This window comes from Sus scrofa, chromosome 14, assembly GCF_000003025.6.
Source record: "Sus scrofa isolate TJ Tabasco breed Duroc chromosome 14, Sscrofa11.1, whole genome shotgun sequence".
Lineage (NCBI taxonomy): Eukaryota > Metazoa > Chordata > Mammalia > Artiodactyla > Suidae > Sus > Sus scrofa.
This window is the reverse complement of record NC_010456.5, coordinates 107,410,049-107,436,553: the sequence shown is the minus strand read 5'-3', so window position 1 is coordinate 107,436,553 and position 26,505 is coordinate 107,410,049. Positions and strand designations below refer to the sequence as shown.

The window sequence follows — 26,505 nt, the reverse complement described above, 5'->3', positions numbered from 1 at the left end:
TAAATCAAATCACTTTTCAATCACCTAGATCTTAATTTCAAAGTTGGTTCCTTCATTCGCAAAAGTAAACTAAAAGTTAGAATACTCAATATTTGCCTTAGGAAATATTCTGACATTATTAATGCATGTTCTTCATCCATTAAGTTCTCTCACACAATTGCTACATGAAAATTCAATCAAATGATTTAAGTCCTGTGGGTTCAGCACTTGTATTCTTAAAAAGAGATATATTAAGGTACAATTCATTTCTAGCTTATTGGAATGTCTTGGTAACTCTGTCAGGCTTGAATACTTAACTAAATACCTCGCTAAATATTTATTCTTAAAATGTATTCATTAGTTGAATAAGACCTATCAAAATATCGTTTTAGAGAGAATACTAGTTAACAAAACGCTCATATAGGATTTTCTGTTGTGGCTCAGTGGAAACGAATCCTACTGGGATCCATGAAGATGCGAGTTTTGAGTCCTGGCCTCACTCAGTTGGGTTAAGCCTCTGTAAGCTATGGTGTCGGTCACAGATGTGGCTCGGATCCCTGTGGCGTAGGCTGGCAGCTGCAGCTCTAATTCAACCCCTGGCCTGGGAACTTCCATATGCCACTGGAGCTAAAAAGCAAAACAAAACACAACAAAACACAAAAACTCATATATCAGAAACAGCTACAGAGTTTAAATGAGAGATACAAATTCATAAAAACAATCAGTGGATACTCTGATTTCTCTTCAGACTTCATGTCCCCTTCATGATGCCATTAGATAACTTTGTATTCATCATTCTCAGACTAAGAGTAAATGCCGTGGGAAAATACTTTAGGATAGCCTGCTCTGTACTAGGAAGTCTGTTTCCTCCCTCAACATTAACGTTTCAGCTCTGTAAATATAGTGAAAGTCATTCTCACCTTCTCATACAGCAGCTGAGTTAAATTCTGTTGCTGCCTGTCTTGAAAACACTCATAAAGTTGGAGCAGCCTGGCACATAATACTTGTTCTTGATTGAAGAGAGGGTGATGACTGAATTGCAAACCCACAATGTTGAGATCTAAATGATACATTTCCCCTTGACCTTCCATTTTGTTCCTAACAGAGATTTCTAGGTCAGATTTCACTGCCTTTTAAAGAAAAATATTTACGCAATGTTAATTTGATTTATTTCTTTTGAAATTAGAAGGAACTGCTTATAAAAATAACATGTTAACTGTAATAAAATTAAGAGATACAGAAAAAGCAAAGAACAACTGTTTGCTCCTTCTTCCTTGAAATTGATTATAGCCCTTTATTTCATAAAATGTATTCATATTGCAGTGTTTCAATTATCTTGCCATAAATTACTGTCATCTTACCTTACTGTTGTGTAGAGGTTGAACTTTCAAGTTATAAGCCCCAAAATAATTTCCCATAGGAAAGCTATGACAAATGGTGTTTGGAACCGGTGGGACAATAGTTCACTATGTGATGATCTAATAGTCATCTGTGGCCAGAGGTAAGTGGCAAATCCTCATAAAAACATTGTTCCTAAGTGATCACATTGGTAATCCCCAGGAAAGTTCCCTGGAGGTGACTGGACTCTTTAAGCAAATCCTACCTTATAAGGAGATCATCTTTCTTTATACATGAGACTGCCTCCGTTTATATACCAGATTGCCCCTAAATCAGTTGAAGTTTGTAGGCCTTAGATTATATTCAAATCAATTTAACCATGTTGTAGTACCCTACTTTTAATTTAAGCATATATGTTTGAATATGGATGCAGATGGTTTTTAGTGATGTAATTTGAGAAGGCTAGTGGGTTACTTAGCACATACAGCCTAATTCATGAATGCCTCGCCATGATAGGAGTCATGACAGCATCTACCTATAAAAAAAAAAAAGAGCATAAGCCCTTTCCCTAGATCAGTCTGCAGCAGCAGAGCATACTTTCCAGTCTGTGCCATTTGCTGCCTCCGGCAGCTATTACGCCTGCTGTTACACTGAAAAAAACTGCTGTTGCACCCTTGACCTGGTGTGGCATATCCAGTACTTCTCAAGGACTGTAGGTCACCAGTATGATGCTTACATTTCTCCCTCCCTCCTCTCTCCTGAGTCAGGAATCCTCTCCTCTTTCCTCATTGGGTTGAGAAGAAACAAGAGATTAGTCATAAAGCTTGTTTCTATTTTATCCTTCTCCTATAAGTGTCTATTTTCAGTGTAAAGACCAACTCAGAGGGGGAAACCCACACTTAATTCCACATATAAAATTTAGTAATCAGTAGTAATTGGTCATGAACCAGGTAAAACTACAAAGGAAATAAACAGTTTCAGTTTTAAACAACCAAATGACAAATGAATAATTTTGGAAATTAAAGTGGTTAAGTTAGAGATGCCTGTTTTGTTAAGCAGATTTAGCACAGGATAAACAACTGCGTAACTTGCTTTGAGTTTCTATTGGAATAACACAAGCCTCTGCCCTTGGTCTTGCCCTACTCAGCACTACTGACTGCAGTGCACAGAAACTAGAGGAAGATAGCTGAGATCATGGAAAAACCTAACAATGGTCAAAGGAAGTAAGTTTAGACTGGACAGCAAAAGCTAAAGGTAAAAGTAAACTTCAACTATTTGAAGAGCTGTCACATAAGTGAAGTAGTTCATGAGTTCCTTATGGCCCACGTCAAAAGAGCAGTAGTGATCCAGGAGGGAGATTTTAATTCAACACAGAAAACAAACAATTCAAATGGGATAATACTGAAGTTCTCTTGGGAGATAGTAAGCTCTATGATACTGGTTAAAAGCAGAAGTTGACTGAGGGGATTAAGTGACCTTCTAGAACTAAGTAATTGTGTTAGACCATAAGACCAAAGATCTAGGTAACAGTGAATCAGGAACCAGATGAAAGCACAAAAACATCCAAGCTGACGACACATTTAAGGTCTAGGTAAATATATAAGAGGAGTGCTGGAAGAGGGAGTAAAGGGCATAGCCAAATGCGTAGGCAAAACCAGTCAATGAAAAACAAGCAAATAAGACCTGAGGTATGACAGGGCATTAAAGCTGGCAGAGGCAACGGCAAAGAGAAGACTTTGATACTCAGACAGCTATTATCTCTGCTTCAGTTGCCTTTGCATTTCTTTTATTCAGGTGAGAAATCCCAAACATACCTTGCCTCCATGGCTGGCTGAGCAGAGTAAAAAATATGGTGAAGATAGAAGGAAAAGGCAGGCACAAGCATTTGTCTGACACAAATTCCAAAACGTTGCCTGTTAAGGATGCAGCTACAGAATGAATTTTAATACTCAGTTTACATCCTTGGTGAAGTGACATTTACATTTATTCCCAACTCTAATAAGAATCCATAAAGTAGTGAAATTAGCTTGGATGAAGCTAGAACGCACTGGAGGAAAAGTTACTTGATCAGCCCAGTGGTTTCCCACTTGAGATTCTAGATGGTTACAAATGTTAATCTGAATAGTGTTTGATGTTTCTCTAGTTTCTCTAAAAATTATATTTCTGCATTTACTTATCATCTCTTTGTTCATTCATTCCTTCAGACACTCATGCATTCATTCATTCAACAAACTGCCATTGTTTCAAGGACCTCTTTCCCCAAGAACACTGGTCTCAGATAATTATGTTAAAATATCTGTGCTATATATCTTGAGCAAAATTTAAATAAAACACACTGTTACCATCATAAAGTACAAAAGTTATGCCAGGTCATATATCCGGACAAAGCTCTACTTAAAAGAGACACATGCACCCGCATGTTCACTGCAGCACTATTCACAATAGCCAGGACATGGAAACAATCCAAAAGTCCATCGACAGAGGATTGGATTTGGAAGATGTGGTATATATACACAATGGAATACTACTCAGCCATAAAAAAGAATGACATAATGCCATTTGCAGCAACATGGATGGAACTAGAGAATCTCATACTGAGTGAAATGAGCCAGAAAGACAAAGACAAATACCATATGATATCACTTATAACTGGAATCTAATATCCAGCACAAATGAACATCTCCTCAGAAAAGAAAATCATGGACTTGGAGAAGAGACTTGTGGCTGCCTGATGGGAGGGGGAGGGAGTGGAAGGGATCGGGAGCTTGGGCTTATCAGACACAACTTAGAATAGATTTACAAGGAGATCCTGCTGAATAGCTTTGAGAACTTTGTCTAGATACTCATGTTGCAACAGAACAAAGGGTGGGGGAAAAAATGTAATTGTAATGTATACATGTAAGGATAACCTGACCCCCTTGCTGTACAGTGGGAATATAAAATTTATTTTAAAAAAAAGTTATGCCAGGTAACAGCAATGAACAAGATAAACTAAATAACAGAGATTTCCCTTCTTTCCTCTTTTATTCTGTTATTTTTAAATTTTTTAATGGAGATGGATTTTTATAGTAACCAAACTGGGGACAAACAGAAACATATTGCACTGTTGGGCTGGGGGGGCATTTATAAAATCCTGGTAAATGTGTTATATCATGAATTAGGATGGGGTAGAGACATTGCCAGTCTCTCACAGTGTGATAGGCACCATGCAGAAAATAGGATTTCCTAAGATTATGCCAGTCAACCAGTGTCTTCCCTTCTAAATTATACTTGGACCCTAAAAGCGTACATCTACTGAAGTGATAAGTACCATTACAAATAATATAAGCACCCACTGAGTGTCTGCTATATGCTAGGTATTTGGATATGTGTTAGTGATTTAAAAAGAAAAGAAAAGAAAAGAAAACCCTACCCTAGTTACAGTTAAACCAGGGAGAGATTAAGTAAACAGAAGATAGAGATATAGACTGAGCCTTAACAAAACTGCAGCCCAGTCTGAAATCAGTTGTCTCCAACAGGATTAAGATGATCACCCCCACTCAATATGCCTAAAAAACAAAGGACAGAACTTTTCTGGAAGAAGATAGGATCTAGAGTTTCTATAACTTTTAGTATATAATATATGGAATACAATAAAAATACCAACCATAAGAAAAGACAGGACTAAATGTGCAAAATAAAGAAAAAAACAAATAATAAAAACAGACTTGCAGGACCCAGATATTGGACTTAGCAAACATGAACTTTAAAGTAGCTATTACTAACATATTTTAAAAAAATAGAGTAAAAAAAAAAACACATGAAAAGATGAAAACATGGAGCATTCCAAAAGAAAACTGGGGTATATACAGAAGAATCAAATATCAAATGAGTACTTTTTTTTTTTTTTTTTGGATGTGCCCACAGCATGCAGAAGTTCCTAGATCAGGGATCAAACCCATGTCACAGCAGTAACCAGAGCCACAGCAGTGACAATGCCAAATCTTTAACCTGCTGAGCAACCAAGGAACTCCCCACATAAATATTTTAAACCTAAAAATATACTGAAAATATCAGAAACTAAGAATTCATTAGATGGATGATTCTGGAAATATGGTGGCAGTACAGTTTTAGATACAGGCATACCTTATTTTATTGCACTTCGCTTTACTATACTTCCCAGATACTGTGTTTTTAACAAAGTGAAGGTTCATGGCAACTCTGTGCTGAGCAGGTCTGTCAGCACCACTTTTCCAACTGTATTTGCTCAATTTCTGCCTTGGTATCACATTTTGGTTATACTTGCAATATTTCAAACTTTCTCTTTATTATTATGCACCTGCAGCATATGGAAGTTCCTGGGCCAAAGGTGGAATCAGAGACAACACCAGATCTGAGCTGCATGTGCAACCTATGCCACAGCTTTCGGCAACACCAGATCCCTAATCCACTGAGTGAGGCCAGGGATTAAACCCACATCCTCACAGAAACAATGTTGGGTCCTTACCCTGCTGGGCCACAATAGGAACTCCTCTCATTATTATTTTATTTGTAATGGTGATTTGTGGTCAGTGATCTTTGATGTTACTATTCCAAAAAGATTATGACTACCAGAATGCTTGGATAACGGTTAGCATTGTTTAGCAATAAAGTATTTTTTAATTCAGGTATATACATTTTATTTAGACATAATGCTATTGCATACTTAATATACTACATTGTTGTATAAACATAACTTCTGCATGCACTTTTGGAATTTCTGGAGATCAAAAAAATCATTTGACTTGCTTTATTGGGATATGTGCTTCACTGCAGTGGTCTGGAGCTGAATCCACAATATCTTGTTGTGCCTGTATTCCCAAATCTCTACATAAAACAGGCAGAGCAACTACACAGCAAAGCCAAAAATCCATGGATAAGATTTAAAACGAAACTATATCACAGAGAGTTCCCTGGTGGCTAAGCAGTTAAGGATTTGGTTACGTCACTGCTGTGGCTCAGGTTCGAGTTCATGAGAACTTCTGTGTGCTGCCATGAAACCCAAAATGCAAATAGACGAAGATAAACCACTAACAATAAGATCTGCATAGCACTGGGACTGTGTAGGACAGAGCAGAAAGAAGCAATGGAACATAAGATGGTCCTAACAACAAGAGAACTGGAAAGAGCCAACAGATATTCACCAGAAGTACAACAGGTCAATTTTAAAAACAGCAAAATAGACAAAACCTGGAAAGGGTTTTGTCTATTCTAACTGTGGGTGAGAGCAAGGAATTTTGCTAAGAACAGGTGCAGCTAGGGGAGCCTACTCCTTAGGAAGTTTTAGGACAAGGCTTCACACTAAAAGAGAAACTACTGGAGGTGAAATAAAACTTGAGAAGGTCAGGGACCACAGAGACTACAAGAAGGTACAGAAAAAAAATCTGGGTAGGGGAATACAGCCACTATATATTTTTTAACACTACACACACAAAAAAAACAGAACTCCATAACATCATAAAAGTTATCTGAACCAAGCCTTTTCCCTAAAATGTCAGGAAAACTAATTTAACATAAAGTGAACAGTCGAAAAGGCTCAGGATTAAATCTAGAGAAAGTTTCCTAATAAAAACGAATAAACAGTAACATAATGTCCCCACAATCAAAGCATGCCAGAAAGACACTAAAAAACATAAAATAGAAACATAGTTTTCAACACAAGCCAAAAGACATAAGGAAAATTTTGTGACATTAAAGAATACACAACAGAATTTGGAAAATTCAGAAGACGACAGAAATAATTTAAAATTTAAAAAATTTAGAAATTAAGCCTAAACTAGAAGGAATACAAACAAACAAACAAACAAAAAAAGACCACATAAATACCTTTTTCTTAAGGTTAAAAAGGAGAAATCTTCTTAAATAAGAAATGAAGACAAGGAAATAATTTATCAGATAGATTTAATAGAGAAAATTGCACATAGCAGAAAATTAGCTGAGTGAACTAGAAGACAGGCAATAGAAAATATTCAGACTAAAGCTCAAAGAGGAAAAGGGGTAAAAAACAATGAAAAGCAGAAGACACAAGGAACATGCATACTTGAAGTTCCAGAACACAGAGGGAAAGAGATTAGGGCAGAAGCAGTATTTGCTAAGATAATGACTAAGAATTTTCCAAAACCAATAGATCACATGGAGTCATACCTTCCGGAAGTCCTAATAGCCCAAAGCAGAATATTTATAAAGGAAAATCATGCCTTAACATGTTACACTGGAAATAACACCCTAACATATTATAGCAGAAAATCAAAGACAAAGAAAAACTGAAAATCAGGATAAGACTTTAAACAGCCTTTTCAATAGAAATAAGGAGATTCAGAAATACATTAAAAGCTATCTTTAAAGTGCTAAAAGCAAAATAACAGCCTAGTTTGGTCTAGAATTCTAGACCTAGCAAAAAATATGCAGGTTTTTTTTTTTTTTTTTTCACTTCAATGGTGTGATGGAACCTCTCCACTGGACTCCTAGACTCCTATAATGGCACTCTTATCTATGGGTGATTGTCAAAATCACTGCTCTTTGGAGAGAAAAACAGTAGAAAATTCTTATTCTGCCATGATAATGATGCCACCCTTCCAGTTTTGCTCTTCTCTATCCAGATTGGTTGTGGAGTTTTTTTGTTTTATTTCGTTTTTGTTGTTGGTGTTTTGGCTATTCAGGACCCTTAGTCGTTCTATATGAATTTGAGGACTGTTTTTCCGTTCCTGTGAAAAGTACCATTAGGATTTTGGTGGGGATTGCACTGAATGTGTAGACTGATTGGTGTAGTACGGACATTTTAACAGTATTAAGTCTTCCAACCCACATACATGGGATATCTTTCAACTGGGCAGTCTTTTATCTTTGAAGAAATATGTCTATAATAAAAACATTCCCACAAATAAATTTCCATGCCAAGATGGATTCATCAGTGAGACCTTCCAAAACATTTTAAGAAGAAGTAATACCAATATTATACAATCCTTCTGGAGAAAAGAAAAAGAGGGAACACTCCCCAAATTTTGTTTAATCCAGTGTAACCTTGAAAATCTGACAAGAACATTACAAGGAAGAAAATTTAAAGACAAATTTACTTCAGGAACATATAGGGCAAAAATCCTAACCAAAATATTAGCAAATTGAATCCAGTAATGTATAAAAAGAAAATGCATCACAAATGGGATTTGTTTCAGAAATAGTTGAAAACCAGTGTAATTCACCACATTAAAAGTAAAGAAGAATGTACCATTACAACATTTAATAGGCTTAGAAAAAGTATTTGATAAATATCGACACTCATTCATGACAAAAAAAAAAAAAATCTTTGTACATGTCCTTAATTTTACAAGTAGGATAGTCAATTAAAGCTTAAATGCATTTCATATGGTAAAATGGTAAAAGGAGATTCTTAGCAAAAGGTTTTGGTATGTTTTTAGAAGATCCTGAAAGAAATTTATAAGTGGTATGAAGTATAAAAAATATATTACAACATAAAGAAGATTTTTAAAATTTTTCTAGATTCTATAGGAAAGAAATAGAAACTGTGGAGAAAAAAGACAGCATATATCGTAGAGAAAGAAGATCCTCCTCACATGCTACAGAAAGGTAAGGAGACCTCTAAAAGTATAAATCTTTTCACCTTAGGGAAAAACCTCATTTCTTCTGTAGGCTGAGAAGTATCAGTTTTATAAGGAACTAAGTGTCCTCGCTGTTAAAATGTTGCAGCTACTGGAATATGCAAGAAATACTGAAAGGCAATTGTAAAGAAAAAGTATTATAGAAGGTGTGTTATTACTAGAAGAATGGAAGTAATTCACAGGTTTAAAGAAACAGGGAATAAAGAACAAAGTCCTATAAGTACAGTTGACCCTTGAACAACATGCGTTTGAACTGAGCTTGTCCATTTATACACAAATTTATTCAATAAATATAGCATCTGTATTTTCATTTTACAGATCTTTAAATTAATTAAGTGTGGGAGGGAAAGTTTGTGTTCAACTAGAGATCACAGTGTATGGAATATAAGATTTGAACACTGATTCCATCCAAATTGTCTCAGCTTCCTGCCCTTGGGTGAGTCATTTTGTCAATTTCTTTATTTTGGAGACAGGGAGAGCAGTATGCAATTTTTTTTAAGTTTTATTGAGTTATAGTTGATTTACAATGTTGCGATAATTTCTGCTGTACAACAAAGTGATTCAGGTATAACATACACATATCCTTTTTTTTCAGATTCTTTTCACATATAGTTATCACAGAATATTGGGCAGAATACCCTGTGCTATACAGCAGGTCCCCATTGACCATCCACTCCATATATAGTAGCAGTTTTTAGCTGCACAGAGGTTGGTGCCCTCACTGCCATATTGTTCAAGGGTCAACTGTATTTTTAGGAAATACTATTTCCACTTTGTATCTACCTACAGCCATATTTTCTATATATGGAATGATTAAAGCAAGTGAACAATTAAATATCTGTATATAATTCTTATTTAAATTTTTTTCAAGCCAAATTTTTAATATAACTGTTTCTCTCTAGATATTTATTTTCATCAGGTTAATGGACTGCTAATTTTCATAGTATCTTTTTGAATACATATAAAATTTCTTTCTTTGATTATAAGTATAATATATATTCACTTTTGAAATTTAGAAAATAGAGTATAAAAAAGAAAATAAAAGTGGAGTTCCCGTCATGGCTCAGTGGTTAATGAACCCAACTAGTATCCATGAGGATGCGGGTTTGATCCCTGGCCTCGCTCAGTGAGTTAAGGAACTGGCATTGCTGTGAGCTGTGCTGTAGGCTGCAGATGCAGTTCGGATCTGGCATTGCTGTGGCTGTGGTGTAGGCCAGCAGCTACCGCTCCATTTCGACCCTTAGCCTGGGAACCTCCAAATGCCACGGGTGAGGCCCTAAAAAGACCACAGAGACAAAAAAAGGTAATCCTAAGTCCTACTATCTAGAGATAATTATTAACTATGATATATTTTCCAATCCTTTTATCTATCTATATATATAGATATGTACTTCTTCATTCATTACCTATTTTTATAAAATTAGAATCATATGAAATTTTGCATTATGTTTTCAGCTGGCATTTTATTTTGAGCATTTCCCCATATCATTAAATTTTCCTTGAAGACATAATTTTAATGGTTACTTAATATTTCATCATAGTTTTGCCTTTACTAGGCTTACTTGTATCTTCAAAGGGTAAATTAACACCACAGAAAATAAGTATAAAGTTATAATTGATATTACGAGAACTCTAACCATAATCACAAATAAACTATTGTTGGTTACCTTCTTGTACATGGTCTTCAATGCTGGATTTAAAGCTTCCTTGTTTATGTTTAGTCTGAAATTCCATGACTGTCTAATAGGTGAAGGTAATGACATTATTTCTCCACTTTCTTCAAACCAACACTTTCCCTATCAAAAATATTTAATAACACAGTAATTAAATATTTCACTGAAAACAAATGCCACACACTATCAGTGAGTGGTTTAGCTTGTTAGCTAGTGGACTTGCCTCTTCTAGTTTAAGCAGGCGATTTTCCATTTTGTTGCAGGTCTTTTTATATATTCTTGGCTTTTTCTGCACATAGATTCCTTCTTCTTCTAAAATGCGTGGCATCACATCTTTTGGCAGTTTAAGCTGGGTGTTCACTTAATAACAAAACCTAGATATTACTTTAAAGTCCAAAGTATTAAACTGGTATTGACCGAACAAGAAGCAAAAGGCAAAGAACTGTCATACAGGCTACCACTAAAGTCTAGCAGAAAGTCTAAACACACACACACACACACACACACACACACACACACACACACACACACACACACACAGAGAGAGAGTAAATGAGCTTCTTTAAACAATTCCCCTAAACTCAGAGAAAGCATGGAAAACAAACACAGAAAACTTTCTATAATTTTAGATGAATACTTTTTAAAAATCTACCCAGCATACAGAGAAACTGCTATCTTATAATATGATTAATTAATGATGATTTTTTTTTTGTAAAATAACTTTACCTGGAGAACTACTTGGAACAAAAATATTTGCCTGTTGTCTTTTAATTTGTTCCTGATCATCTTCATAATCAGCAGCCTTTATTTCAACTAAATCTGGGAAAATGACTTCCTTCATAAAATCTTCATCTTGGCCCTCAACAAAGTTTTGTAAATTATCATCAAGTGAAGAATGTTTGTGGTAACTACCATTTACTGATGTCTGTGGAATACCAAAAAGAAAAATAAGTATATATCCTTATCCCCAATGATTAATATGCAGATAAATGAAATGTACTGGAACTTAGCTGTGAAGTCTTTCTGGTCTATGCCACAAGTTCAGGTTAGAACTGCGTTACAATGAACATTCACTGAACATAAAGGAACTCACTTAAGGCTTAATATTATAAAATATAAATTTTCTGTAGCCCTTCATTGCAAGTCTTGATGAAAGACTACTGAAAAAGAACTACAGTTCAAGTCCTTCCTCTCACACACAAAATTTCCTGAGATACTGGACTATGATGCTAAGAATTCATAGTGTGGGGCAAAGTCTAGAGACATTAAGCCATGTGGTTGTCAGCCCCATTTTTTTCACCATTTAAAAAGCTAGACTACCTAAGAGGACGTGGAGCAGTCATGTTGTCTTCTGGATTATATTTAAGAAACAAAGAAAGAAAAGTAAAGATACAACATGAAAATCTATGGCAGGGTGATTGATTATAGTAAATTTATGAAATATGATATATAAAAGTTACAATCTGAATACAGGCATTGAAACAAATACATTACTAAAAATAAAATGCATACTTTTATGTCATATCAGAAATTTTATTTATTTATTTTTGTCATTTTTAGGGCCGCACCCATGGCACATGGAGGTTCCTGGCTCGGGGTCTAATTGGAGCTGTAGCCACTAGCCTACACCACAGCCACAACAACGCCAGATCCAAGCCGTGTCTGCAACCTACACCACAGCTCATGGCAATGCCAGATCCTCAATCCACTGAATGAGGCCAGGGATTGAACCCGCAACCTCATGGTTCCCAGTCGGATTTGTTTCTGCTTCACCAAGATGGACACTCCCTCAGAAGTTTTATATGAGTCTCTTCACGAAAAAAAAAAAAAAAAAATCACCAATTTATTTTGGATGACTTTAGTTGTCTGGCTTAAAAATCTACACACATTGAAAGAAGACAGAGTATGTGAGTCATGCAAATCTTTAACTTTCAAAAACATACATTTAGGGGTAAATAATTAAATAAAAAGAATTAATCATAGGATTCCTTTGAATAGATAACCTTACGTAGCCTTGATCACCTCTGACAAAATTGAGTAACACGGTTAAACATCACCTAGGTTCGCATCAAATCATCATATCATACCGTCCCTATATCCCTGCTGTAAAATCATTTTATATTCAGAAATCTTTGTGGTATCTTTTCCAGAAGTTAAACAAGGTATGACACTGACACTTAGGAGCAAGACTTGGGGGCTCTTCACATAGGAGATCTCTTTGACGATTCCATTCACGAATGAGATACATTATATCCTCACGACTTATTTTGTAACTGGAAGTTTGTGCCTTTTGACCCCTTCACCCATTTTGTCCACTGCCCCCCACACCCTATCTTGCCTCTGGACCTATGAACTTGATTTTTTGTTTCACTTTTTAAAAATTTCACATATAAGTGAGATTATATGGTATTTGTCTTTCTCTGTCTCTGTCTTTCACTTAACATAATGCCCTTAAGGGCCATCTGTGTTGTCACACACGGCAAGATTTTATTCCTTGTTTTGGCTGGGCCTACCACATGCAGAAGTTCCTAGACCAGGGATCGAACCCCTGCCACAGCTGTGACCCAAGCCATAGCAGTGACAATGTTGGTTACTTAACCTGCAGAGCCACCAGGAACTCTGGATCCCAGCCTTTTATTTATGATCATGAAGGTGTCCTTTATGAACCCTACCCTACCAAATCTGCCTATGTTTAGCCTTAGACAAGCTATTACCTCAACCAATATAATCACCTTTCTGGTCTTCACTGTGCAGCTCACAGCAGAGCAGTGTCTGTGCTGTTAGCCGCTGCGTAACAGGGAGCATGAGGTCAGAAGGCATTCATCTAATTTTCCATGTGGGTCTAGATGAATATGAGTATGATGTGGTTAAGAGAGAGAGAGGGAGATCCTCCCCTTTCTCCCAGCAGGAGGAAGCCACAGTCAAACTCAGCTTCCCACAAAACAGTAGCCTTCTCTGTTTTCCTCCCTGTGATGATGAAGTTTCCCATGGGCCCCAAAGTCACCAGGTATAGGGCAGATGGTTTCTCATAACAACTCCTCTAAACAACCCACATCCAAATCTGGACTTCCTCATGTCCAAACAGCCTCCTTACCCCACTGATCTAATTCCTCTCCTGTCTTCCCTAGGAGAAGAAAAAGCAGCCACAATCACCCTGGTGCACTCTACTGGGTGGACCTCTTCTTGTTTTCCCAGAAAAGTCCATTCCTCGACCAACATCATGGGATTCTGGGATATCAGGTGACTTGGTAGAGCAAGTGCATGTTTGATACTCATTTACTCAATATTCACTCAAATATAGAGTGTCAAACACATTCAAGGAAGAAAATAAAGAGAAATACATGAGAGGCAGTGATTTTGAGCATCATAAAAAAAATGATGCAAGACAAGCAGCTGAGAATACTGGGATTGAAGGTGGGGGATGTACTCTTTTAGATAGGGTTGTCAGGCACAGTATTTTTAATTATGTGTCATTTGAACAGAGATCCAGTTTGTGGCAAACTGGGAGGGAGAGAGCATAAGGATAAGAGCAGAGCTTTCTAGACAGTTAAAAGGCACAAAGCCCCTGAGGCAGGAACAGGAAAGAAGCCAGTGTCACTGGAGTTGGGTGGGAGAAGGGAAAAGTAGTGATAAAGGAAGTCATAGAGGTTCCAAGGGGACCAGGTCATGTCGGCCTTGGAAGCCCCTATAAGGACTTTGGCTTTTATTCTGAGTAAGATGGGAAACCATCAGAAGGTGTTAAGAGAAGGGTCTGTCTTAGATTCTAACACCATCACTCTGACCACTGCATGGCACAGCAAAGAGACGGTTGGGATAACAGTAAAACTAGAGGGAGACTACGGTGATGATTCGGATGAAAGGTTACAGTGGCTTAGACTAGGATTGTGTCAGAGGAGGTGGTGAAAAATGGGTCGGATTCTGGAATACTTTGAAGGTAGAACCAACAGGATTTGTGGCAAACTGGATACGAGGCATGTGAGTAAAAGAGGATCCAAGGAAGACACCAAGGTTTGGCTGAGCAACTGGAACAATGGAATTGCTATACTATATAAAAGCCTGTGTGTGCTTATATGGGTAAACGCATGGAGAAAGGTAAGAAAAAGGATAATGGTGGTTCATCTCAGAGCAGTGGCATTTCACATGATTTTTATTTTCTTCCTCATGCTTTGTGCATTAAGTTTTTATAACGTATATATTTTGTTCGCTTTTTAAAAGATAAGGCTCTTTTCTGTGGAACAATAATAGCAAAAAAAAAAAAAAAGAATGAAAAAACTGAAGCAGGATACAAAGCAAGGGGAATGGGAGAACTGAGAAGCAAGTAGGAAGGCAAATGGGGATCCAAGAGGGACTCAGGGGGCCCTGAAGGATCTGGAAATGACTGAGAGGTGTCAGAAGTATTAGGTAGCGCACTGGGAACAGGAAGGGGGCTCAAGGAAACTGTGGATATATTTGAAGGCAGAGAGCAATTGGAGAAAGGTCAGAGGAACAGGAGGAGAGGGAAGACCAATGAGACTGACAAGTCAGGAGATGGGGAGAGACAGAGATTGTTACTGGAGGAAAGGGCAGCAGAGAATTACAAGGGTAAGGAGTTTGAGAGGAACTAGGAAGAAATGACAGAAATTAGAAGGGTCTGGGATTGGACTAGGAGGGATGAAGAATGGAGACTCAATGAAGAGTAAGAGAGATTATGGAAAACAATGCGGGACATGTGGAGAGAAGAACGGGAAGAACAAAAGAAAACACAGGCTTTGGAGCCAACAGCCCATACTTCTCAGCTCTATCAATTCTTACCCTGTGTGCTCGTTTCCTCACCTATGAAAGACAGGTGATAATAAAGCCTGTCTCACAGGTTATTATGAGGACTGAATGATGCAATCCATGTTAAACATTCAGTATAGCACTGGGCATCCACTAAGCACTCAGTAAACGTTAGGAATCATTAATTTACGAACAGCATCTCAATTCAGAGAGAAGGCAGCTCAATAATAAAAATTTCATCTCCCATCAAATATTTTTATTCTATGCCTATTTTTCCTGAGAATTTGGATGAGGGAGGAAGGGGAACAAATCCAACCTGCTCTGCAGACTGGTCTAAAGCTGAGTCTTCTTCATCACTCTGAATGAAAAATGAAAGACCTTTATCCAGTGAGACTTCAGTCTGTGGATTAAACAGTGGTAAACTGTAGTCAGTGTTGGAATGAACACTTTCTGCTTTTAAGGGAAAGAAATACTTTTCTATAATATGGTAATAGTAACTGTTATCTTATTTAAGAACAAAGACCAGTAGGAGAGACTATTTATATTTAACTTTGAATCTGATTCATAAATTATTTTCATATTTTGTTTTGTTTTTAAGGTTCTGGTGACTGCAATTAAAAACCAATAAATTGAAAAGACAAAAAAAAAAAAAAAAATCGGGAGTTCCCGTCGTGGCGCAGTGGTTAACCAATCCGACTAGGAACCATGAGGTTGGGGGTTTGATCCCTGGCCTTGTTCAGTGGGTTAAGGATAGGCATTGCCATGAGCTGTGGTGTAGGTCACAGATGCGGCTCAGATCCAGCGTTGCTGTGGCTGTAGCAGCTACAGCTCTGATTAAACCCCTAGCCTGGGAACCTCTATATGCTGCAGTATGGTCCTAAAAAGACAAACAAAAACAAAAACAAAACAATAAATTACTTCAAACCATATCCAATAGCCAAGATATGGAAACAACCTAAGTGCCCATCAGTAGGTGAATGGACAGAGCAGATTTATACATACACACACAAAAAACACAATGGAGTACTATTTGCCCACAAAAAGAATGAAATTTTGGTGCAGAAATAATGTGTTCTACTGCAGGTCTTGTCCTGTAAGAGACCAATCTGCAATGCTATATTCTTCCCTCCTCTTCCCTCTGGCCAGCAAATGAAGACACTGGAGCTTTGCCACTGCACTCAGAGATGGAAACCAAGTGCTGAAGATGGCAGAGCTCTCCTGGCAACCTGGACGATTTGTCTATTACACCAGAGAGAAATAAAATTTCTAGCTTAGGACATTTTACTTTGAATCTTTTTGTTAAAGCTGCTTAGCCTTTACCCTAAATAATACAATTCCTCCCAAATATGAGTTGTCATTTCAAGTTTCAAGTATGTGTTTACACATTCCATTTTAGAACAAAATCTGTAAGCTGGGGATCACCTATAATATTTTTATAATTTTTTAGGATAAAAATGTCAAGTAGAGATAGGGAGTGACTGAAACTGGCGTGAGAGATCTTTTTGGAGTGACAAAAATGGTCTAAAATTGTATTATCGTGTTGATTGCATAATTCTGTAAGTTTACTAAAATGCATTGAAACATACGCTTAAAACGGGTGAATTTTTGCTATGAAAAGTACTCCTCGATAAAGCTGTTTTAAAAAGTTTTTTAAGAAGCTATTCACCTGAGACCACTGATATATCTTGTCATCAATGAGCAGCCGAGTTGAAGATTTTTCACCTTGATTGACCTGAAACACAATGTAAATAAACAGAATGGAAAATTTAATCTTCAGAGATAGAGATATAATCACACTCATAAGCCTTTTGCCCAAAATGGATAAAAACAAAGACTCTTTAATGTTTTCTTTTAAAAAGTATATACATGTTTTCTCCTGAGATTTGAAATATATAGTGACCATAACCAAATTACTTAACTTTTCTTGGCTTTAGGTTCGAAACAAAAAGCATGGAAAAGAACTTGAAACTTTTTGGATTTAAGGAGCTATATTAAAATTGAATTGTGGCTCTTTTGACAAAGAAAAGTTTATCGTGACACTTTGGATAAACAGTAACTTTGAAAATAGGCAAGAAAAACTAAGCATTACCTTGGCACTTTTTAGCTTTTCTCTTACTTTGCCTCTCAGAGTTTCTACTATGTTTTGATTTTCTTCTATATTTGAATCTATCAAGAAGTCAACATAATACAAAGATTATGACACTTTCTTACAATATAATTAAACAGCAATAGCATTAAAAGTTCTTATTAAATAGCTAAACAGCATGCATTTCTTTGGATCACTATGGACAATTATGAAGACTTGAGTCATCATTGTCCCATGAGCGCCTAGAATGTAGAAAACAGAGCTTAGAACTTCCCCTTTTCCATCTGGGATAAATGCTCAAGCGTAATAAGGGCTGAATTTTGTAGTCAGGCCAAAAAAAAAAAAAAAAAAAAAAAAAAAGGCTTTTGAGTTCCCCTCATGGCTCAGTGGTAAGGAATCCAACTAGTATCCATGGGCACATGTGTTCGATCCCCAGCCTTGCTCAGTGGGTTAAGGATCCATCACTGCCATGAGTTACAATGATGTAACTCAGATGCTGGGGTGCAGTGGCTGTGGCAAGGCCGGCAGCTACAGCTCCGATTAGACCCCTAGCCTGGGAACACCCATGTCGTGGGTGTGCCCCTTAAAAAAAAAAGGGCTTAAATAAGCAAACCTTCACCTTTTTCCTTTTAGGGAAAAAAATCCATGAGAACAGTAATATTCTATGTAAACTGCTCTACAGTCTACAAAATATACAACTATCAAAGCCAGGTTACTTCAACTTGATTAAACTGAGGAGGAAGGAATCTGAAAAAAAGGAGAAATAAGTCTCCAAGCACCATTTTAACTACTTAAGTCAGTTTTGTAAAGTCAGTATAATACTTCCAATCCCCATCTCTGCCAGATCTTAGAGGAAATGAAATAGCCTTGCTGGGCATAAAGAAGGCTCCAGCTGTTGAAGGCACTCCAAGTCCATGTTATTTTCTGCTCATCTACCAGATGATCTACCACATAGGCTGAGAAAGTCAGGGGTTATATAGTCCTAGGTAGAGTAGACAGTGGGGGCCCTAGGGGTCATTTTGCCTTGCATTTTTCTTCTCCCTGCCCTTGAGTAGTTAAAGGTTAAATACAAAATGGCAGAAATAAAGGGTAAACATACAGCTAAATCAGTATAGGTCATGAGAATCTTCATTCTTAGCTACAGTATTCCATGGTATAAAAATTATTAGCTGGTTTGTTTATACTTGATTCCCAGAATTTAAAATGACAGACAGCACAGAGTAGGTGTTTAATAAATACTTGCTGGATACAAATGAACATTTCCTCAGAAAAGAAAATCATGGACTTGGAGAAGAGACTTGTGGTTGCCTGATGGGAGGGGGAGGGAGTGGGAGGGATCGGGAGCTTGGGCTTATCAGACACAACCTAGAATAGATTTACAAGGAGATCCTGCTGAATAGCATTGAGAACTATGTCTAGATACTCATGTCGCAACAGAAGAAAGGGTGGGGGAAAAACTGTAACTGCAATGTATACATCTAAGGATAACCTGACCCCCTTGCTGTACAGTGGGAAAATAAAAAAAATAAATAAATAAATAAATAAATACTTGCTGGATGAATGAAACATGGGTCAACCATTATTTACATATTTTTCTCCCTGAGATCTGGAGCTTTCTGTAGCAGGTTCTGTATCTATGTATTGTTATGGCCTAACACAGTCTCAAGAACTAGTGAATTCGCCACGTTTGCAGAGAGAGAGAGAAAACAAAACTTAGTTTTATTACTTGCATTGACTTTAGCATGTATTTCCTTATGCCCACTTGTAATACGTAGGAAGGTTAGTTTCTGTTTGAATTCATCCCATTAAGAAATTTCCCAAATGAAACCCTGGGATAGGATTAGTCATTTATATCTTTGGAAAATAAGGTACAACAGTTATCAGAATTGTGGTATACTTATTGCAAACCTTTTTGAAGATGCTTGTCTATATTTTCTTCTACAGCAATGTTATCTGCGCCTTTCGAAATCTGCAAAAAAAAAAAAAAAAGCGGGGGAAGGGTTACCTTGCTCTTTTTGTTTTGGCATTTCATATGTTCATCAGCCCTTCGAAAGTCACCTCATTTTTGGAGTTCCTGTTGTGGCACAGCAGAAACAAATCCAACTAGTTAGTATCCAAGAGGATGCAGGTTTACTCTCTGCCCTCACTCAGTGGGTTAAGGATCCGGTGTTGCGATGAGCTGCACTGAGTGTAGGTCACAGATGAGACTTGGATCTGGTGTTGCTGTGGCTGTGGCATAAGCCAGCAGCTGTAGCTCTGATTCCACCCCTATGCTGGGAATCTCCATATGCCACAGGTGCAGTCCTAAAAAGACAAAAAAATAAAAAATAAAGTAAAATAAAATAAAATGCCAATTCATATCCTTTGCCCGTTTTCTTAAATTTCATCCTTTTATCAAATGGGTATTAGCTCTTTATACATGGCAGACTTTTTTTTTTTTTTTTTTTCATCGCATATCCAAGCCGCGTCTGCGACCTATACCACAGCTCACGACAACGCCGGATCCTCAACCCACTGAGCAAGGCCAGGGATCTAACCTGCATCCTCATCAATACTAGTCAGATTCTTTTCCCCTGAGCCTTGATGGGAACTCCTATGGCAGACTTCTAAATTAGGAAATTGCTCTCTGTAATATCAAAAAGAAACTTTTAATGATAAAATTCAGTCATTAGTTCTTAGTGTTCATATAGTGCCTTCATATACCTTTTAGAAGGGTCAAATGAGATCAAGCATATGAAAATACTTTGAAAGTCAACACTACATCAAGGTTAGCTATTGCTCAAGTACTCTGTAGCATCTGATAACTTTCTAAAAACTTTCAAAGTCCTTGTTCTTTATCCTTCTGCCTCTCTGGCCACTTGGTCCCTGTATCCCTCATTGGTCACACTTCTCATAGCTTAAATGTGGGCACATTCCAAGGCTTTGGAGAGTGCATAGATGCCCATGGCTTCCCAAATCTTTCTCCAACCTTGACTGCGCTCCTGAATCCCATATTTCTAGTTGTCGACTGGTATTTCTAATTGAATGTCCTACCATTATCAAAAACTCAATATCGTAATGTGAGAAAAAAGAATGTATACATGTAAGTGTAACTGGGTCACCATGCTGTACATTAGAAAAAAATATATATATAAGTAAATGATAAAAAACTCAATATCTTTTACCACTTTTTATTTTTTTATTTTTTATTTTTTTTGTCTTTTTGCCATTTCTTGGGCCACTCCCGCGGCATATGGAGGTTCCCAGGCTAGGGGTCTAATCAGAGCTGTAGCCGCCAGCCTACGCCAGAGCCACAACAATGCAGGATCCATGCCGCATCTGCAACCTACATCACAGCTCACGGCAACGCCGGATCCTTAACCCACTGAGCGAGGCCAGGGATCAAACCCGCAACCTCATGGTTCCTAGTCGGATTCGTTAACCACTGAGCCATGACAGGAACTCCTCTTTTACCACTTTTTAACCTCAATATTCTAAAATTCAACCATACTAGTTATGTTAAACTCTTTTTTAGACAATATGGATAAGTTTTTTTTCACTTAAGTTTAAAAGAACACAAAAGATGCCTCAAATAACAACTATACATGCTAAACCAAACTAATGTGCAGTTGCAGTGGGAAGGGCAAGCAGACACACATCAGATTTCCAGCCACACTAAAAACACATAGATTCATGTCAAAAGCAAAAGCAGGGCATTGACATGATCACAATGACAGCCTAGTCTAGAGAGTTTCTGAAAATTCCCAAATCCACCAGTGGTCTCTTGTACCACACTTAAGAACTACTGAATAAGGTCAATGTGAACTAAAATGTTCTGTTCTTTTTTTTATTATCTTAATGAAATATAGCTTATTTATAATGTGTTATTTTCTGCTGTACAGCAAAGTGATTCATTCATATATATATATTAATAAGTATATATAAGCATATATGATATATATAATTTTTCATATTCTTTTCCATTATGGTTTATCATGGGATACTGCATATAGTTCCTGTGCTATACTATATAAACAACGAGGTGCTATAATAGGACCTCGTTGTTTATTCATCCTATATATAATAGTTTGCATCTGCGAGTCCCAAATTCCCAGATGTTCTGTTCTTACTAAACCTTCAGTATCTGCCTCGACAAAATTAAAAATACCGAATTTTACTCTTGACCAAGGGGACAGCAACCCTTGAAGGTGTGATGGAACATCAACTCCAGTAAGTGATTGATAGAAGTCTCCTTTGGTTCACAATAATTTCATTCAGCATCCTGGATACACTTTTCATAGCTTCCCATTTCTGTGTAGAAGGCAGCAATAAAATACGAATCTTTTTTTTTTTTTTTTTTTTTTTTTTTTTTGTCTTTTTGCTATTTCTTGGGCTGCTCCCGCGGCATGGGGAGGTTCCCAGGCTAGGGGTCCAATCGGAGCTGTAGCCACCGGCCTACGCCAGAGTCACAGCAACACGGGATCCGAGCCGCGTCTGCAACCTACACCACAGCTCACGGCAAGACCGGATTCGTTAACCACTGTGCCATGACAGGAACTCCTAAAATACGAATCTTAATTGGAGTTACTCTAGGCAACATATAGATAATCAGTCCTAAAAATGTTTCACTTATTGACTTAAAATAAAAGAAAAAGTTTGGGGTTTTTTTTTTGGTTTTTTTTGTTTGTTTGTTTTTACCAAGCAGATAATGGAATGCTGGCTGGCTGAGAGAACAGATAAAAAATTAATGTTTAAATAAGGGAATAAATAAGTAAATATAAAAATGTCTCACCTCTAACACTCTTTATTACATAATTGACAGACCAGGGTATAACTCATCCCTAAATTTTCATTATTTTTAAACATATGAACTGTATGACTTGTATATAGAACCAAAGATACCACATTTTTTTCAAGATTATCCTACATTTATAATTGAACTATTTAGTATAATCAAAATCCATATAATCTCAATAATTCCTTACTTTTCTAAAAATATCTTCTTTTCTCTTTGAAATCTTTTTCATGATGCCTCTTTCATTTCCACTTTCTAAATAAATAAGAAACATTCTTAAGAATGACATACTACTGAAAGAAAACAACTATTTTGATACTTGAAAGTATGCTATTCAAATTTTTTAATTTAACCAAAAACTAAACAAAGAAACATGCTATTGCCTTTAGTATTTAGTAGTTGATCATCTTATTAATAAATAGAAATTCTAGTTAGTGCATAAGATATGTAAAAGAGTAAGAGGTAACACTACTGGCAGGGAGAAAACAAAATTATCATTGTTTGTAGAGGGTAGGTTTTATACACAGAAACTCCAAACACTCAATCAGAAAACTTTAGATTTAATGAGAAAGTTGGTAAGTCACAGAATACCGGAGAATATCTGACAAAGTTAATAGCTTTCCTAATGCTAATAGAAAAAATCATTTTCATAACAGCAATACAAAATTTTTTCAAAATACCTAGGAATAACTTCGGTGAAAATATGTGGCAACCCTTCATAAAAACTATAAAACTTCACAGCAAGAAAAAAATCTGATTAAACATAGAGCTATTCTGTAGAGGCAGGAAGACTGGCTAAGAGGCCATTATAATGGTTCTCATGAGAGATGCTGGAAATCTGAATCCAAAAATGGAAGTAGGAATGTAAGGTGGGGAAAGATTCACTTAAAAGGCAGAATTCACAGGATTTGGTGAGCAATTAGATATGCAGGACAAAGTGAAGGAGGAATCAAAGACCCTCAGGTTTTTGGCTTGAGTAACCGAGAGGTAGTATCATTTTGAATACTGTCAAAATAGGAAGATAGTTGGGAAAGGGATTAATGAGTTCAGTTTTCAGAGGCTGCTTATAGATCTCTACAGGGCATCAGGGTGAGAGGTCCAAAAGATGATTAAAAATACTAAACTGTGGGAGTTCCTATGGTGGCTTAGCGGTAATGAACCCAACTTTTACCCATGAGATCGCAGGTTCAAACCCTGGCCTCGCTCAGTGGGTTAAGGATCCAGCATTGCTGTGAGCTGTGGTGCAGGTGGCAGACACGATTTGGTTCCTGAGTTGCTGTGGCTGTGGCATAGGCCAGCACTGAATTCAGTACAAAATCCAGTTTGAAACATAGTATCTTACAGTTAACTATGATTTTATTTTCTAAAATGAAAAACGAGGAACTGATGGCCTGACAAAAAAGGACTTTCTAATCTGTGACTGTATACATGTCTTTGAAAGATATCAAAACTAAATCATCCATTGTTCTCAGTACTAAGTCTGAAATCATCACACTCACTTCCAGAGGTCAAGATATATTGAGTCCATTTCCCTTGAGACTTCTGATATATAAAAACTAAATAAGTGACAAAACAAATTATAGAAACTGTAGTTTGTTTTGAAAGATTATACCTAACACACAATGCAATGTAATTTTGCTACCCACAAGTTCATCACAGGATTAATAAAAATGTATTCATTCATAGAGTAACAAGGGCCATGAGGTCCAGAAACTGGACACAATTAAGTCCTGTGATGTTATCTTTTATTTAAACCTGAAGATGTACCTCAGTGCCCATATTTAGTCTCTGCTGAAGAGAAACTCAAAACAGAAGCACCTTCTGTGAGGCCAAAAGATCCTTGTGCCTACTTCCCCACCTAAGCCCTACTTGCCACTCTCCAAAATAAACCTTCAACTATACCAGATCAAATTTTTCTTTATATTCTCTGCCACTTCCATCCTTTGATTTTTGCAATTTTCCCCTAATCTAGAGCATTCCACGTTTCAAAGCCTGATTCAAAACCCTCATCTTCCTGGAAGTTTTTTTCTGACTCTGGTCCTTTGCTACTCTCCACTAGCACTAATAACATGTAATTTCTGTTCATTATATTCTACCTTGCAGGCTCACTTTCTGCTTACCGTAAAGTGAGGGCGAGGGCTGGGGCATGATTTCATCTACCATCCGCCAATCCTAGCACAGTGTTAACACACGGTAGTAACTCAGGAAATAATTTGGACCTGGATTCGAAGCAAATCAAGCACTGCCCCCAAATGCTGTGCAATGGCGTGGTCCTCATAAACTCCCAAAGGGGATGGCTTATGGGTGGCCAGGTTCTAGGAACTACAAGTCCCAGGGGCCCCTGCGAGCCTGGCCCTGGTTGCGGGGCACCCAGCTGGCTTCCTTCACAAAGTAAGGCTCCAACCAGACAAAATAGTGGAGATCCTGACAGGCAAGGGTCGAGAGGTTTTAAGGGGCCGTAAGACATTCACCTGGATGGACACTGCACTTTTGCTCTGGGCAACGAACGCACGACGTACGTTCCGCCGCGGACTCTGAGAGGTCACCAACCGCCCGCACCGCTCCTGACCTGCGCCCTCACGCCTGCCGTCCGCCTCGCGCTCGCTCCTTGGAGCTTCAAGTCAAGGTGGTCCAGGAGCATGCGCTGTGCGGGCTCTCAGTCAGCCCTGGTCGCGAGGGAGGGTGGAGCGTGCCTTCGCGAATCTTCTGAGCGCTGTGACTGCGCTATGACTCCGGAGGGCCTGCGCGTGTGGCTCGAATTGAGGCTTCGGAGTCGTGTCACTCTTGCTCTGGTCCCCTCTTAGTGCGCCTCGCGGGAGCCACGGGCTTTGATCACTGACTGTGTGTGTGCCCCACTAGCCGCCCCTTCCCCGGAGGCCGTTCTGTAAAAGACCTGAGAGCAGTATGGCCAGGGGTCGTAAGGGCCCCTCTCCTCTCCCATCATGGTGAAGAACACTATCCCCAACAGGTGGGTATCAGACCATCATGAATTTTTGCAACTTTCCCCATATGTGGAGCATTCCACGGGGCTCTTCTAGTTTAGAAATTTAGGAACAAGTGATAGTGGAGAAAGATAAAAGCCTAGAAATACTTCCCTTAAATAGCAGCGTTATAGAGTGCGCATGTGCAAATAATCAGTAGTCTTTGGTGTTAAGTTCACTTAGCATCTGGAGTTATTATTATGCATTGGTCCGTGTTTATAAAAATACATATACATATTTAATAAGATGTAACTATACCAGAGTGCGGAGAGACCCAAAGAATGCACAGGCTCAGGAGAAGCAGTGTAGGATTTGAGCTTTAATAGTAGACAGTTTTTAGTTTACAGGGGTAATCAACCCTAAATATATTTAAGTTTAAAGAGAAATTTATGTGTTTAAGGGAGAAGAGCAACATAGATATCCAGCAGATGTTTCAGACTAGTGGGTCAAATCTCACCTGCCAAAGTGTTTTGATTCAGTTCTGTTTTTAAGTTGCTGTTATTTAAAGGCCAGGAGACTTCACATAAAAATCTGTAGTCAGTAGTGATTTGCAGCTGTCTTTGCTATGAAGAGAAAGCCTCTCCAGTTGTCCAGTGCTCCAGTTTATCACTACCCGACCCCACCTCTCCTAAGTGTCAGGTGTCTTTTCATTTTATCATTTCCTCTCCTTTACAGCCAGACTTACAGAAAATGTAAGCTTTCCCCATCCTCAGCAACCTATTTAACTCCTCCACCTATAATATTCTGGCTTCTATCGCCTATTATGCCACCAGAGACTGGCTAATTGCTAAGGCTGGTCTTAGACCTCTTAAGTGCACTTTGCTCTGTAGACCACTTTGCTGTCTTGAACTTGCCTTCCTAAGGTTTGCTAACATAAGTTTCTACTCTTCTTCTCCCATCTCTTACACTACTTAAAATTTTCTGTACCAATTCTCCCGGGGGCTTCCTCTAATAGCTTTTTCTGGAATTTTATAGCTCTTTGGCATATAAACATGATCAAGTTAATCTAAACAAAGCAAAGAACAAAACACAAACCAAAACTCTTCCTCTTCTGCCCTAATTGTTGCTCTCTTGAGTTTTCTCCGTGATCCTTTTCTCTTTTCATTTCATATTGTTCTCTTGGGCAGTATCATAGCTTCAACCACCATCTGTAGGATAATTGTTCCCAAATCTATCCTTAGCCCAGATGCTTTAGCTATGGTCCAGATTGTCTATGGCCTCTTTAACCTAGTGTCCAAAACACGCAGAATGTGTGGAATTCAAAACCAACTTTGCCTTACAA

General features: G+C 37.8%; 1 protein-coding gene across 2 annotated transcripts in view; it reads right to left on the bottom strand.

Moving 5' to 3' along the window:
- CC2D2B (coiled-coil and C2 domain containing 2B) overlaps window positions 1-24,701 on the bottom strand; it is a 94,202-nt gene extending 69,501 nt beyond the window's left edge. For both annotated transcript variants that reach the window (XM_021074243.1, XM_021074242.1), the window contains exons 1-9: window positions 22,433-24,701; window positions 19,377-19,437; window positions 17,472-17,548; window positions 17,049-17,114; window positions 15,699-15,782; window positions 11,351-11,549; window positions 10,848-10,984; window positions 10,619-10,747; window positions 900-1,109 (exon numbers count right to left, since the gene is read on the bottom strand). In XM_021074243.1, coding sequence (XP_020929902.1) covers window positions 900-1,109; window positions 10,619-10,747; window positions 10,848-10,984; window positions 11,351-11,549; window positions 15,699-15,782; window positions 17,049-17,114; window positions 17,472-17,548; window positions 19,377-19,437; window positions 22,433-22,531 — 1,062 coding nt within the window. In that variant the 5' untranslated portion in view covers window positions 22,532-24,701. The remainder of the gene's footprint in view (window positions 1-899; window positions 1,110-10,618; window positions 10,748-10,847; window positions 10,985-11,350; window positions 11,550-15,698; window positions 15,783-17,048; window positions 17,115-17,471; window positions 17,549-19,376; window positions 19,438-22,432) is intronic.